The 16814-nt window shown below is 31.2% G+C and overlaps 1 protein-coding gene across 3 annotated transcripts in view; it reads left to right on the top strand.

The window, feature by feature from the left end:
* Positions 1 to 16814, top strand: part of Grip (Glutamate receptor interacting protein) — a 319089-nt gene that overhangs the window by 287020 nt on the left and 15255 nt on the right. For 2 of the 3 annotated variants that reach the window (XM_026630233.2, XM_026630235.2), the window contains 2 exons: positions 15375 to 15584; positions 16479 to 16750. In XM_026630233.2, coding sequence (XP_026486018.2) covers positions 15375 to 15584; positions 16479 to 16750 — 482 coding nt within the window. The remainder of the gene's footprint in view (positions 1 to 15374; positions 15585 to 16478; positions 16751 to 16814) is intronic. The other variant, XM_064215167.1, reaches the window with a different exon arrangement.

Below are 16814 nucleotides of genomic sequence, written 5' to 3'. Positions count from 1 at the left end.
TCTCAAATATATTATAAAAAAGTAAATTACTTTGAAATTCAATATCATTGAAACAGTGCTTGGTTAATATTAAATATTGGGTAAAAAATAATTTAATTTTGAAATATTATCTTTTAACATGGCTTATCGTTAAACCATGTTTATGAAACAAACCTTTATCTACCGTGAAATATACTTACAGGTATTAATGCGTTTTCAATACTTGTATATTTCTAATATAATCCGATATTGTCTTTTGTCTACTCTTGTCTAAAGAGAGCAACTATCTTTAATTCAACAGATCCACTTAGCCAATGTTCTTTCTAAGAGAGCATTTACAATTTGATCCGAACGACTTTTAAGTGCTAGACTTCAATTTATTACCATTTAGTTTAAATATTGTGTCAGCTGCTACGTATGCTTCGAATTTTAAACTGCAAGCTTGTCAGGGTGGGTACCAGTCACTATTTAATGGTGGTTTTTAATATTTCCAATGAATATTACAAATATTTTTCAATTTTTTTTTAAATAAAATTTTATTTCTTTATGCTCTTGCACGTACTGATCATACTGTCTGAATTATTTTAAGGATTTTGTATAAGACATCTTTTTTTTTAAACATTAAATCCAAACAAGTGTTTGTCTGTGGCATAGTATGAATTGATAAATTGAATTATCACGAAACTAGGGACGTTGCGAAAATACTGATAGTTTGATATACTTTTTTAAAGTGAGAACTGTCTTAGAAAACTTATCTAATTATGTTAATCATTATTGCTTTGAAGATTATATATAATTGAAAGTCAACTGTTCTTTATTAACAATTTTGAAACTTTGTGGCTTTTTCTAATTATTCGAGTTTTCGAAAAAAATCGATTTATCGAATCATCCTACGAAATTTTAAATAAATATATATATTTTTTATTTGTGTGCCATTCACGTATAAACTACTCAACGTAACAGTATGATATTAATTTGTATAATTCCGTTGATCCTTTTCTCTTTTCTATTTAATGGCTAGCGAAGCTTCTTTTTTTTATAAATATTCGAATATGATTCTTATCATCGTTATCGTCTATCATAATGAATATAAAAGAATTATATCTGTCAAAGTGAGAACTGTCATAGAAAACTTGAAAAAATACTCAAATCCAGCTAATTATGTTATTCATTATTGCTTCTAAGGGTATATACATATAACTGAAAGTAATCAATGCATCGCAATGGTATCGTTTCAAATGCAAATTCTGCAAGCGACCTGAATATTTTAAGATATATGACGGCAGCGTTTGTTGTGTAAATCAGGCTGCATATAGAAGATAAAATGTATTGTGTCATTCATAGGCAAGGCTATTCAGATTGAGATGATATTTATGTTGGAATTATTTCGCTAGGAGCGTTTCTGAACCCCATTTTGTTCATGTGTTGAATATGAGATTAGATATCTTATATTAGAAACGATAAATAAAATATATGAGATATTATAATACTAGTTTTAATAATACTCATTTAATTATTACATGAACAGAAATTATTATTTTATTAAGTTTATTTACAGCTCCTTATTGTCAATGTTTTAAACGTTTCATTTTCTTGAATATTTTATCATGCACAGGCGTGTTTCATTATTCGCTTTTCCTTATTCCTTTTATTCATCTTTATAAGTCCTATATCTGACATCTGATTCTATAGCGATATTTTCAGTACTTCTTTCCACGTCAACCGACTGTCAATTCATATTCATATTTTCCGCTCTAACCCTTTCATGAAATAGTTCCAAAGACACGTCAAAGTTTTCTCATTTATTTAATTCATTATGTTATACATGAAAATGTACATTTATTATAAATTAAATAATTGGGAAGAGGAGTAAAGGCAAATAAATAACTTTGATTGGATTGACATAATATCATTGGTCTAGAATAATATATGGCATTCGTTATGGATCCGTGAAGTTGCTATCGGAAATTTGGAACTATAAAGTGGAGGAGTGAAGTTGAATAATGTTTTATTATAAATATGGAATATCCAAAAACTATATGTAGTGTATAATAAAGCAAATAATAAAACATATTTATTTAAGAACATCCCATGTTATCTAAGTGATTATTTATATATCCTGCATTCCACTCGAATTTCTGGTCCAGAATATTATGGATGGTGCCTGATTTATACCATATTTCGATTTTCACCAATTTCATTCTACATTTGTCGGTTAAATTTTAATTTATCTCGTATGTTGCGGTCCAATATAAAACCGGTAAGCTAATTATAATTGTGGATTAACCAATTAGGTAAACCACTAGTATTTTTCGAAAATTAATTGTTTCAAATAACTCCTGTATAAAAAAATTGATGTAATAATTTTAGATAAAAATACTATATAGACTATGTACTTAAGATGGAATACTTCGAATCCATATTCTACCTTTCAATTTAACCAAACGTCGTTTTTTTCCTATAGCACTAAATTCTTCACGTTCATTTTTATTTGTTTTCAAATCAGCGTATATGTCATATATGGTAGCGGAACTAACAAGTTAAAGTAATTTATAGTAAATGGTGGTGCTGGAAGGTTACTGCCATAATATAATTTCCATTCAGTTTCATGCTGTACCGGTACTATGTAATTCGAATAACTATGCGGATGGTGATTATCAGCTGTATTTAATCACAAAAAAGTGAGGCATTGGTGATGTTAAATTCTGATAAAAGTCGTAAATTAGAAAAATCTGAAGCAACTTGGTGAGGTTTTATTAAGTATACTTCCACCTATGTCGCATACGGAGGCCGTGGAGCAGTAACAAGAGGAAAGCGCTTGAGTTGACACACCTTTCCAAAATAGACGATGGAGTAGAAGTCGGCCGTATGCGTTCCTTTTTTTTACCCATGTAGCGGGGCTACCTATACCCGTGTCAGGCTAACCGTCAGAGTGTCATAGTTGCATGCACAAACAAACCAATGACGTCCCATGAAGAGACGGAATGGGTAACGCTGTTTTTTAGTAGGTATTCCGTCGCGCTCAGCATCGGTAAGTCCCATGTACTCCCTCGCTTCAAGCGAGGAAAATGCGTAAATGCAATATTCTGGTGAAACCAAAAAAAAGTATACTTCCATAAATAATTCTTTGATACATTACAATGACTATCATTCATTTACTGACACTGATATCCAGATGATATGTAACTGCTTTATTTACTTTAGATCTGTATGCGAAAAAGTCCCTCAACATACTCGAAACTTGCCATCGAATTTCTCTTTGAATGTTCGCTTATTGATTTTTCAATCGAATTCGACGTTAAACGTGAGTATAGGTTCATAAAAGATTTTTACGTTCATAATTTAAAAATCTCGTTGACCTATTTTGAATAGGCAAAAATCAAATAATTGTTTGCTGGTAAAACTACACATGAAATTAAATTATCCCACCTGGTTGTAGCAAACATGGCTTGTTAGTTCACAAACGTGTAATTATACATAATTAGGTAGGTACTATTATTGTTGTTGCTTATATAACACCGATTTACTACTGTTTATCAAATTATTTCGATTTATTTATATACATACATATTCCCCTCATATAATAAAGGAGTACATTGTTTAATGTTCGATTCACGCAAAAGCAGCTAATATAAATTATGTCCATCGAGCAAACTGACCACTAGGTGGGTAACCCTTGTCCATAGTCTTTGAGCATGTAAGAATTAATGTTATACACTCCTCCTAGCACTAAAATGTTTCCAAATGGAATACAATATTATGATTAATTGCCAACCGACTTATGCCACTGAATAACAAACCTTACGATAAATCTGAACATTTGTCTTTATTAGTATTTGCTATTTTCACATCAATAGTTTCAGGGATTCTTATATTTAGGATTATGTAAGAATTGTTTGCCAGAACGCTACCAGTTATTCTCCGTTGAATTGCAATGATTTCTGTAGATTTCTGGGCGAAATGTAGGCCTTCCTGCCCCAAGTGGTGACAATGAGACAAGATACTATAGGTTATAGATAAGCTGCAAACAAAATAAATAAATCATTTGGAATTAATGACAAATATCTTCAGAGATTGTTTGCGTCTGGATCTTTGGCTGTTTCATTGGTTTTATCAATGCCATTATCTCAACGCATGCCCTACAATAGGGTTTGTCCTAGGGAACTATTATTTCTTTTGCCATCTTTATGACTAATCCCAGAGGGTTCAATAAGAGTAGGAACGTCGACGTTGATCTCACCAGTGACTATCGAGACCCTTTTTAGTATAGCAAATATATTAAAGATGAAAACGAACAAGACAGTAAAAACGTGTTGCGTGCGTAAGGTAAATAAATGATTGTGAGAACAAGCAAAGAGATCGCTTAAAGAAATATATTTGCTTGTATCTCTATATTTCACAAAGTAGATTCCAGTGCATGTGCCATGTATTTTATATAGACATATGTTTAAACAGCTCCTTGAAATAATTATATATGTTGATAATAATTATTATTAATGCCCTAATCATTCCCAGAATACTTAATCATCGGATTCACTGTCTTTGGCCAGCGTTGATTACTTTACGTAATTACAGGTTAGACGTGTGCTATAAATATGTAATATAAATATTTGTAATATACTATCGGTTTTACTGTTCTTCTATCATAATATGTTCTTCTATCGCTAATACTAAAACGTGAATATAAATATAGAGACTATAAATATAGAAGATATATTTATTTAAAATAATTCGAAATCTTGGACCACCAATGTGTGGCTATCACAAAACCATGTTACCAATACAACATGGTTTTGTAATAGCCACACTCTGTACAGATGTGTGCCTGTTTGACGGGTGACTGAGCCAGTGTAACTACATCCACAAGAGCAACTTAGCTCAGTTAAATATTTTTACAGAGCCAATTTCTATGGGAGTTACCATTTACCTCAGGTAGCATTTACCCGTCTATTCTTAATTTAAATGAATATTGGTGTATTAAATTGCAATTACCAAAGTATCACATAAGAATTACTGGTCTTGTACCAGTATCATAAGACAGTACATAGAGTACTGAGAACGATATAGACATAAGACGGTATCTTAATCGAATTACAAATAAAAAACCTAATACATATTAACGAAATAAAAACACCGATGAATTCACGAATCGTCATTCCCCGTTTTATTACAATGTAACCTATGGGTTCGATTCAATTCAAAAAAGTGATTACAGAAACGTGGTATATTGGTACAACATTTTATTCGCAAGAACAGGCAGTTTGCGGTCAGAACGAGTTTATGCCTCGTTCGACAAAGTCATTTGGTTCGTATCCAAAGCGCGTTCTGAACGTAATGGCGTAATAATATCAGTGATTGCATCCAACACAACAAGCATTGGATAATATGTATAAGGAATCGATCGTTCTTTATGGGTTGTTAGCAATGTGCTTTACATATCGGACATCCTTTTTCGATTCGTTGAGTCGTAATGGTACGATTTTCAATTTAGTTCAATTTTTAAGCCATGGGTTTGCATACGTGAATTTGGCTTTAACCAAACACCGTTTACCTATATTATTATTAATTTATTTATTAGACTAATATTTATTATATATTCGTTTGCAGGTTTTAATAATTACTTAAACATCTTTTTTTATATTTTTATTGTTTCGGTTTTACGACTTACTACTAGTCAACCGATCACCGTTGACGATCAATCGATTCATTGATGATGAAGTTGTACAGAAAGAACAAAAAGTACCTAACACCTCTCTCTTCCTTCGCCATTCAAACGCGGGCAAAGTCGCGGGTAGAAACTGGTTCAAAACATTTCTAAGTCAGGCAGAAACTCAGAAAATGACCTAAAACATAAACTAAATATAACTTAGCATATATAGACGAAAATATAGTTTCTCAGATTAATCATGCCGTTAGAACGAAACGAATAATGGTTAATAAATAAATAACTTAATACCTTTTCCTTCCCTCGCCATTCAAAAGCGGGTAAAACTACAGAGAAACCTAGTTCAAAACATGAATTTGTCAGTCAAACGCTGAGAAAATGAACTAAAGCGTATAAAACATTATACAGTATATATAGAGGACACTCTACTTTCTGAGATTATTGATACTGTTAGAACGGGACAAATATAGTTATATCAGAACAACAAACTGTAGAGTTGTAAAAAACAGTTCACCAGAGCCAAGTAATTAAGAGTACATCTCTATTTGCAGATTTGAACGTTGCACCTTATAATATATTATGCTATGATTTTTTTTTATGATATCGGTAGGCGGGCGAGCAAATGGGCCACCTGATGGTAAGTGGTCACCACCACCCATAGACAATGGCGTTGTAAGAAATATTAACCATTCCTTACATCACCAATGCGCCTCCAACCTTGGGAACTAAGATGTTACGTCCCTTGTGCCTGTAGTTATACTGGCTCAGTCACGCTTCAAACCAGAACACAACAATACTGAGTACTGCTGTTTAATGAAATGGTTTAATGAGAATGTTTAACCTACCCAGACGAGCTTGCACAAAGCCCTACCACCAAGTAAAGATTCTTTGTATTAGTATAATTCGCTTTTTAATGCTTTGATGAGAATATGAACAATGACACTGTATGAGACAGAAAACAGACAACGATACAAATTAACAGTTCACATACGATTCCATATTTAAATATTTTGGATGAGCAGGCATCGGATCTTGAAACTCTTTTTTTAAGGACGCAGTCACACTTGGTATTCACTCAAATGCCCTAATATAATGCAACGCTCTGTCAAGAATTGTTATTTGTTGACACAGATCGTTGCAATCAGTAAATGTGAAATTGAATCATTACATAATACTACAGAACCCAAATATCTGAATATTATTACATAACGAATACAATATAATATATAAACACAGAAGGTACATTAATTTTTCATGTTATAAGTTTACGAATGATTCCAAAGAAAATAGCAATTGTGCCTGAATAAATAATATTGTTTATCTTGATAAAAACATGAATATGTGATGCTCGTGTAAAGTCCATACCCTCATCAACCCTTTGGAAGATGAAACCTTACTGTAACAACAGAATATAATAATATATTTAGTATGTCAGTCTTTTTTAGATCAATCTTTGGATTGTGCTGAGTAAAAAGTTTTGCTTGTCCAGTAGTTTAGTTGAGTATCGAAATTATAAATAATAATATCCAAAAAATTAAAAAAAATCCCATTTTATGTATGATTTTCTTAATTCTTGACCCCATATAGTTATATCAAAAGCAATGAAAAATCTAAGCAATGTTTTTGAAACTAAACCTACTTGTCTCGATTCAATCCTATAAATAAATTAATAAAACATATATATAATTATACTTAGGTACTTATATCTTATAAATGTATATGTCACCGATAGATTACAATATAGCGAAAAACAATGCGTTAAATTTCAATCATATTTTACAGTTCACAATATTTCGACAGATTACAATCTGTCTCGTCAGATTGTAATCTAACGATTTTTGTAATCTTACGGTGACATATACACCTACGACTACGTTGTTTTAAAAAGACGTATTAATTTCAACATAACTGTAAAATACAATCACACAATATTAAAATGTCAAAATATCCAGTAGGAGAAATTAGTTTCGATTGCAGTTTGTTGTTTCAAATTGACCTATATTTCCTTCAATAAAGTTGGTTTCTGGAAAATTACACATACTCGTAAACCTACATATATCTGTGATGTATATATGATGTATGATATGTTTTTATACGGGCAAATGATTTTGACCTTTAAATTTTCTACCTCTTAGATCACTGATAGAGAACTTAAGGTTATAATTAATAACTAATTTTTGGTCATAGAATAATAAAAATATTTTACTAACCTAACTTAAACTAAAAAAATAATTTTCCAAATCGGTTTATAAATGGTGGATTTCTGAGGATACAAAAAATAATTATAAAATAATATAGCTGAAAAATATAAATATTATAGATACAAAACGAATAAATACCATCTATCGATCTTATCTCACACATTTATTTTCGTACTATTCCAAAATCAGTATACACTATTGAAATCGTTTAATTAATTTAACTTGTTCTATTTATTTATAGTATATTTTAAAACGACGTGCTATTATTTTTCTAAGTAGCAAATTCACGATTTGGTAGAAAATAATGTTACAAAATACCATTTTACAGAATTTCCTTAATTTTTTATCTGTGTAATAAAAATAATTTGTTTAAATATACTAGAATTAGGTAGCTTTCAAACAGTTCAACTACAATAGAACGAGAATTCACTAAAAGACACTAAACGTTATATGGTAGTAGTTCCAGTGTAATTAATGCAGTATCATAACATTTAAAGACATCGTCTTAGCGCATTTGGTAGAACAAAAAGCATTTCTTGGCACGAAGAAATAAAAACAAATTTTAATTTAAACAAAATATTTTATGGACACTTTTCTATATTGTTCCCGGGGAGTAGAAAATTCTAGAAGAATTTATTGTCTGATTGACTCTAACGACTAAAGATATTAAATTGAGATTTGTTATGTATGTAATATGACTTGTGTTCTGCTTTTATGTATTTATTTGCCATACTTACAAAGAGTTTTTCTTTGCACTTATTTAACGTTGGCTTCAATACATTTGTTTCAGAATTAAACCTACCTTATGTACATATATGTATATATAAATATATTTGTCCTGTGCAATAGGGTATAAATATTTATTTCAGGCCGAGCCTATATAGTTTTAGTAAAAAATATCTTATATACTAATGGTATTAGGCGTACAATATTAAAAAATATATTATAAAATTAAGGAATGAATAAAATTGTACAACTATTTATTTATTTTGTAACGTAATCTCCATTCAGAAACATTTTATAGCAAACTAGCGGCCCGGGACGTGCTTCGCTATCGTATCGTATAAAGTGATATAATACAAAAATGAATTAGAACATCGATTCATTGCTTAAAAAATATATTTACTTAATTGCTCCTGTCGTCTGGCTCGTGGTATTGATCCTTCATCCCTCATATACAAAAGAAAAAATGAAATTGAAAACAAATTGCTACATCAATAGTGGTGTATCAGTATTTATACATGTGTGTGTGTATATACGGGATGAAATATTGGTGGTTATTTTCCCGCAAGATATCGATTCAGTTTCGCGTAAAAATAAAAATACAAAAGGAGTAGGTATTGACTACTAAATCACTTCTTTGCGGGAAAACAACCGACAAAATTTCACCCTGTACCTATATTACTGCATTCGTTGTCAATGTATAAAAAATGTCAATAAAATAATCCATTACAAAATAATAAAATACACAGCAATACGTTTTTTTCAAATTAAGATTACACATACATGTAATCACTTCAACAGTTCAAAACTTACCGTTTGTGTAAATGCGTTTGACAATTTAATTCAAATAAAGCCTGCTAACTACATGAAACACCGACAGCGCACTAAAAAACTGAGTAAAATTTAAATATTGAAAGTACACGCTACTTTTAAATCGACAAACGTAAATAAATATTTATATGATTTTAGTTTTTAAATAGCTAGCAATTAAGTAATATATTTTTTTAAGAAATGAATCGATGTTCTAACTGATTTTTGTATTATTTCTAATGACAGCTCAATCATTTTTAAAATAAGTAATTGTGTTACATGCCAGTATTTAAGAGGACAGTCCTTGCGGAACGCCTAAATAGCGCTTACTATTTTCGAAATATCTTAAAACTGGAGCATTGATTATGGATGAAAAAAAACATTCAGTATCTTAATAGATAGATCTCAAGTTTCACCGCATGATATTTATAAAATTTGTATTAATAACTCAGTAAATTCATCGTCAACATCACTCCAAACACTGAAATCGACCTTTTCTATTAACGTTTTTTAAGCTATTTAGCTGCTAGTTTATACATGTATTTTTGGTTAAATGGGGACACAAAAGTGTAAATAATAAGTTCACCGTGTTAAATTTCTATTATATCACATAATATTATAGTAATTTTTATTTAAATATTGCTTACTTTTTGGCATTCGTCGTCCATACTTTTTAGTATGGAGAAAATCATTTGACGGTTTTGACTTATTATTCGACATCGCTGTCAATAAATTTTCAGTCCCTCCCTAGATCTCAAGGTGAGAGCACGTCAGTTTTTATTTCGAGCCGAGTCTTATAATTTCGCGAATCGTCTACGCACACATAGACAAGTTAGCATAAGCGTGGGGCGCGAGTGTCGTGGGATGCAATTGTTAATTTTTACTTTTCAAGATTTATCGACTATTAGTCAAGTCACATATTATTAAGTTAGTTCTTTGATAAATAAATATTTTTGTAATAATTAATAAAAATTGAACGGTTTTAATTGGCTTTTTAATTACCCTGTATGAATCTACTCCATGGCGTACGAATTTACCGCATTTACTGTACGAACGTACCCCTACCATACCAATACATTCGTACAATTATTTTATGTAGAAAAAAGCCTATAACCCTTTAACCTATTGTCATAATAGTTTTGGACTTTTTTGTAACAAACTATAATGTATTTGTTACACTTAAGCACATAAACTAGGTAAATACGACAATTAATCACATCGTAACTATTTTCCCCTAATGTCGAATTAAAAGTACAAAATTGTAAGGATGAACATAGTGAATACCCGAATGAACCTGAATGTAATGTAATTTTTGCACTATCCTGCTTATTTTTTTCTCTTAATACGAAATTTAAAACAAACGCCAACTCATACCCAAACTCATGTCGTTTAGTTCGTCTGCTTAATTCCTAATTATTTAAATGCTTCATTAAAATAGTGCATAGTGCTAAGCAAAAACGGTTGATATACATTCCATTTTGTACTGATGCTATACTTAGTTAGTACCTTTCATGACCTTCAGCGGGCCGCTCCCCTGATTTTTGTGTAATATAAAATAATTTTAATTGATTTGTTTAACCAAGAAGATTTATGTCTTTAGTTTTTAGTTAATTAAAAAAAAACTGATTAATATTTACCTCCATTATTTTTATTTATAAAATTTAAGTAAGTGATTATTTAATGTGTCTTAACGCCCTAATTCGTTATACCTACCAACCTTAAAATATCCAGAAAATAATAATTTAGTTAGAGGAGAGCAGTAGAATCAGAGAGAATAAAAATCATAATGTATATGAGGCATCTTAATGCACTCTGACCGCACCCTATGCTAACAAATAATTTATAATTGTGTTTGCGAGTGACAACCTTATAGCTAATACATTATTCATAAATAAATGTATTTTTATAAATCCTACGTTATGAACGCGCAATGAAAATTTAATTTATTCGTTGCAACGAAAACAAGCAACTAATTGTCTAGGGGGTGCGTACGATACACTGCACAATGCAAGTGTATTATTGGAAAGTACCTATGTGTGTGTTCTAAAATAAATTCCCACGCTTACAAACTATGCTCTTAATGCTATGCCATGGGTTATTTGGAAATAATAAATTGAATTAAGACGCCTATTGAAACTGGTGGATGAGTGTACTCATTTTTAATTGATACTTACTTTTAATTTGACAGACAATTACCCGTCTAAAAAATCTCCATTAACAAAATGACCCGCCATTTATTGAAATCATTTGTTACAAAAAATCATAAGGAAACGTCGATATCTAGAAACGATACGTATGTAAATAAATCCGTCAAGAACTTGGACGGTTCAATTTTAAATAGTTGAAAAATACTTTAAAGGAACTCTCCTAAACGAATCTAGCGATAGAAAAGTTTAAAATTAAAACGGCACAAACGAAGCAATTTAACTTTAAACTCCTTATTTACGATCAATCGTAATTTTTATATGTAGGCGTTTATGACATTGTTAACGTTAGCTTTATTATTTTTAGGATTCCGTATCTTTAAGTACAAAAACAGTTCTTTGTGCCTCACATTGTGCCTCGTAAGACTTTATTTCTATAGCACGGTCGCTTTTTTGAGTTATATCAATTATATCGCTGAATAAAAGATAATATATGTATGAACATATGTGTTACATATAGGTTCGATTAAAACTGTTGAATTTCGCTCAATTCAACCTTTTATTTTGTGTGACATTTTAATTTAACGGATTTTAATACACTTTTATCAATATACAGAGAGATTCAAGAGGAAAGTTTATATATATAAAACGTGCATATTCTAGTAGCGAAAACCTCTTTTAGCCGAAAAAAAACGAGAATTTTTCTTTTTTATGTTTGTACTTCGATCTAAAACTTGTATATAGACCCTTATTGTACCGTGTAAGGCCCAGATGGGATAAGTATTGTTATTGAAAAAGCTAAAGTAATAGACCATAATACCAGTACTGGGCAAAAGTTATCTTGATAAGACGGTTAATAATAAAGGTACATAAAATGTCAAACGAGTGACCGTGACGGTGCACCCCGTTATTTAGAGATTTCGTATTGTTTCCGATGTGAGCGAGCGAGACGAAAAACAAGAGTAATTTTTACCTAGGCAGTGCATTGTAAACCTCTATTATAACATATCCCTACTTGCCATATTAATATACATATATTATTCTATAACAAACATAACTTTTCTATTGAAAACTATATTTTCTTTTCAATCTTATATTTTTAAACTTTGATAAACTATATGTATCTCACTTCTCCCCTTTTCTAGTTAATATTTGTATGGAAAGTGTGTAGTAATTTTTAAATATGTCTTCAAAAGTATTCGCTTGTCGTATATACGTAAGTTTGGAGCTGTCAACAGACATACACCCAATTCTACATGTCAATATCGTACTTGTCGACTTTCGAACGGCTCCGTAAAGTTTATAGCACGAATTCAGTTTCGAAAAATATTTAAAATTATTGAAATGAAGAATTCAGGAGAATTGATTATGTGTTACAAATAGTGTTATATTATAAACAAGTTATACTTAGATATAAATACACTATAAAACGTGCCTACAAGATACAACAGGATATCCATGATAGGCTAGCTTATATGGTCGTAGAATACCAAAATAGTAGTATTAATGCTTCTATGCCGGAAAGTACGTAAGTCTTTAGTCCTATATCTAAAGTCTATTCCGTCATTTTTAAACCCAAGAGGACAGGAATAGAGTACTTTATATAATATTATGTCCTGTGCAGCTGATTAGTCTCTCTTGAGAATGACTAGGGTTACCGAAACTACTGTCAAAAAATATGAATGTATATTGAAAATCAAGCTGGCTTATTATGTTTTGAATATTTTACCGTTTTAACTGGAAGGGTATGTATGTTCGTGGGTAATTACCATTTACATTACTTATACTAGTCAGACAAACCAGTGTTTAGTTTTCCAAAGACGTGATAGCTTTCACTCTGACCAGCAATTAGTAAATCATACAATTATTATAAAAAAGTAAAATTTAAATCTCTGCAACTAATGATCAAATTCTAAAAAAAATCACTGTTAGAAAACTACATTATTTCTGTATGCTATAGGATGTTATAAATTATATTTGATATAATTGTCTGTCTGTTAGCGTTAAATAATGTAAGTTTTACGACCTCAGCGGTCGAGTAGTGTGTACGCAGGTTTTCGTGGATACGCCACTCCGAGGTTCCGGGTTCGATTCCCGGCCGAGTCGATGTAGAAAAAGTTCATTAGTTATCTATGTTGTCTTGGGTCTGGGTGTATGTGGTACCGTCGTTACTTCTGATTTTCCATAACACAAGTGCATTCGCTACTTAAATTGGGATCAGAGTAATGTATGTGATGTTGTCCAATATTTATAGTTATGTATTATAAATAATATACATACATAAAGGTCATTTAAAGGTCATTTAGTTTTAGTTTGGGATCGTTACCTACAGAATCGCTCTAGACGGTCCCAAAGTGACGAAACATATTAATTTTGGTGCAAACTTCAAATATGAAGGTAATTCATCAGCATACCGCATTGTATTCAATCATCATATAGCTAACGATATGCGTTAATTAGTCGCGTGATTTGGATGACTCGTTTTCGCGTTTGCTCTAGCCCATAATTGATAACTTAGTTTAGGCTAATGGATTACCGAAGCGGGAAGATTAGGCCATAAATTAGTCTTATTCCTTATTTCATACTGGTAATGGCGAAAATCGTCTTTGATTCATGAATTCAGTGATTAAGATATATGTATATAGAGTTGCTAAAATTTCTGAATTATTTACAATATTCATAAGTTTTAGTGAATGTTTATTGTCCGGCTGGGCTCGTAATTTAATTTGTCCTTATCCGAACATGATGGTGTAGATTTTATTTTTCCTTAAAATCATTTCCTTGAAATGTTACCTCGACTCCGAATACCAATTCTAAATATTATAATATGATAACTTAAATTGTGTTTCATATAAAATTAACAAGTATATTAGGCTTGTTAGTCGATTACACAATTAGTAACTCATTTGTAGGACAATGTATTCATTTTTACAAAACTGTCAGAGCACCGAAACTACCCCTGTTAAGAAAGATTTGTGTCCACATTATTTTATACGATGGTTGAGCTTATAGATATACTTCTGCATCTTTACTTACGGAAGAATGTAAACAATTATGAAATTCGACAAAATAATAACGAAAACCGCTGAGTTTTATTCTCAGGACTCCGTTTTTAATTAGTTATTTTATGGCCATAGATTTTTATAGCGTACGGAATTTATATGCAATTAAGAAATCTATTTGTTTTACGTTAACATTATTAAACAAAAATCACTTGGTGGTAGGGCTTTGTGCAAGCCCGTCTGGCGAGGTACCACCCACTCATCAGACATTCTACCACCAAACAGCAATACTTAGTATTGTTGTTTTCCGGTTTAAAGGGTGAGTGAGCCAGTGTAACTACAGGCAAAAGGAACATAACACCTTAGTTCCCAAGGTTGGTGGCGCATTGGCGATGTAAGGAATGGTTAATATATCTTACAGCGCTATTGTCTATGGGTGGTGGTGACCACTTACCATCGGGTGGCCCATTCGCTCGTCCGCCACCCAATGCCATAAAAATAAAAATAAAACAAATAATAAAAAATAACTGTAGATGATAATCGTCCTTATGATACAGATTTTTCAGTTGATAATATAATTCAGCTGACTAAAAAGGCCACTAAGTCCAGTAAAAACATGTTTATGTACAACAACATTGTAAAGGTCTCCCTTTCTGATAAAATAAAGCTAGGTTAGGGTAAAATAATCTTATCTGATATAACAGGTAGGTTGCCTTACGATGTTTCCCATCGCCACGCACAGTATTCCTTTTTTAAAAACAATGTGTGCCCAATTTAAAATACGTGATATTTGGTGAACGTTAAAATTATGATATTGAATGTATTAAAGTTACATTTTCTTTGTTTTTAGGTCGATCAGAACCAGGAGTAGTGCCGTCTATCGTAGGATTTACCAAAGATTCAGTGGCACATGAATCAGATCGTCTCGCTCCAGGGGATCGAATCTGCAGCGTGAATGGAATATCTACTGCAAGACTTACTAATGAAGAAGTATTGCGATTATTAGATAATGTTGAGGAAAGGGCATCTTTGGAAGTCGAGTACTATATGCCTAATTATGGTGAGTTTAAAAAAAACTTTAAAGTTAAATGTGTATATGTTAAAAGAAATGTATGAAACCTAGAAAATATATGTAATTCAAAATAAAAAAAATCCTGTGAAATATATACATTTCCTAAAAATTGTAAACAATTCCGAGAAAACATTAGGAAATTTATAAAAACTGCACAAAAGCGACTCTGTCAACTTTACGCGGTCTTGTCGGTCTTACCCTAGAGAGTTTTTTATGAAACCGAAGGCGTGACGGTGTTGTACAATCCGTAGCATCGAAGTACACTGATTTTTGAAATCTTGGTGACGTTAAAGCATAAAATCGTTTTCTTTCCTAAGCGCGATGCGTGACTTTTAAAAATATGATACTTCTGCAATTGTTATTTACGAAGTGCGTATTAAAAAATAAATCATAAATTTCGTATCTATTTTAGAAATTGTAAACGTTCCTTTGGAATAATAAACAATGACGGATTTCATACATACACACTTTTCCGTTAGCATATATAAATAATCTGCTATAATTTGTTATTATTTCCAAGTATCAGAAAATTTGACAAAATAATTCATTGCAAAATTTAAAATTTAAGTAAAGTCCGATTTCATTTTAGCAAACAACACAATTCCCTTTTTTATATTTTCATTTAATCCGGAACCGTATGAAAATATACAAGGAAAAATTGCAAGGGTAAACTGACATCCCGTCAAAAAGTTACGAACCTGCAAACAAAAGCCACACAAAAGTATACAAGTTAACGCATTTTATGTTGAGACTGTTTCATAAAACATTCACTCGTAAAGGATATTTATTTAACTTCGTCTCTTTTCACAAAATGTTATTGTTTGCTTTTTTTAGTAATTTATTTACTATTATGTTTTCATTTATTTCGTTATCATTTTTCAGGATCATTTAGTTCAAATTCTCTTTCAGCGTCTCAAAATTCATTGTACATTACAACCAAGCTAGCAGAGGTGCCGGTCGAGAAAGTTAATGGTTCATTAGGTGTAACTATACGAGGAGGTCTGCCAGAGAACTCGGCACCCAGTGCAGACTTGGTACTAAATAGTCGATCATTAGACGCTCTGCCCTTAGTCGTTACACATGTTAGACCAGGTGGAGCAGCTTATAATACTTCCAGGATTAAACCTGGAGACAGACTTTTAAAAGTCGATCATGTGAGTAATTTTATATTAAATTATATAATTTTAATTTAAAGCGAGAATTATTTAACTGCCTTTA

Source organism: Vanessa tameamea, chromosome 6 (assembly GCF_037043105.1).
Source record: "Vanessa tameamea isolate UH-Manoa-2023 chromosome 6, ilVanTame1 primary haplotype, whole genome shotgun sequence".
Taxonomy (NCBI): domain Eukaryota; kingdom Metazoa; phylum Arthropoda; class Insecta; order Lepidoptera; family Nymphalidae; genus Vanessa; species Vanessa tameamea.
The sequence above is the reverse complement of the archived record's forward strand: the minus strand, read 5'-3'. Positions and strand labels throughout refer to the sequence as shown.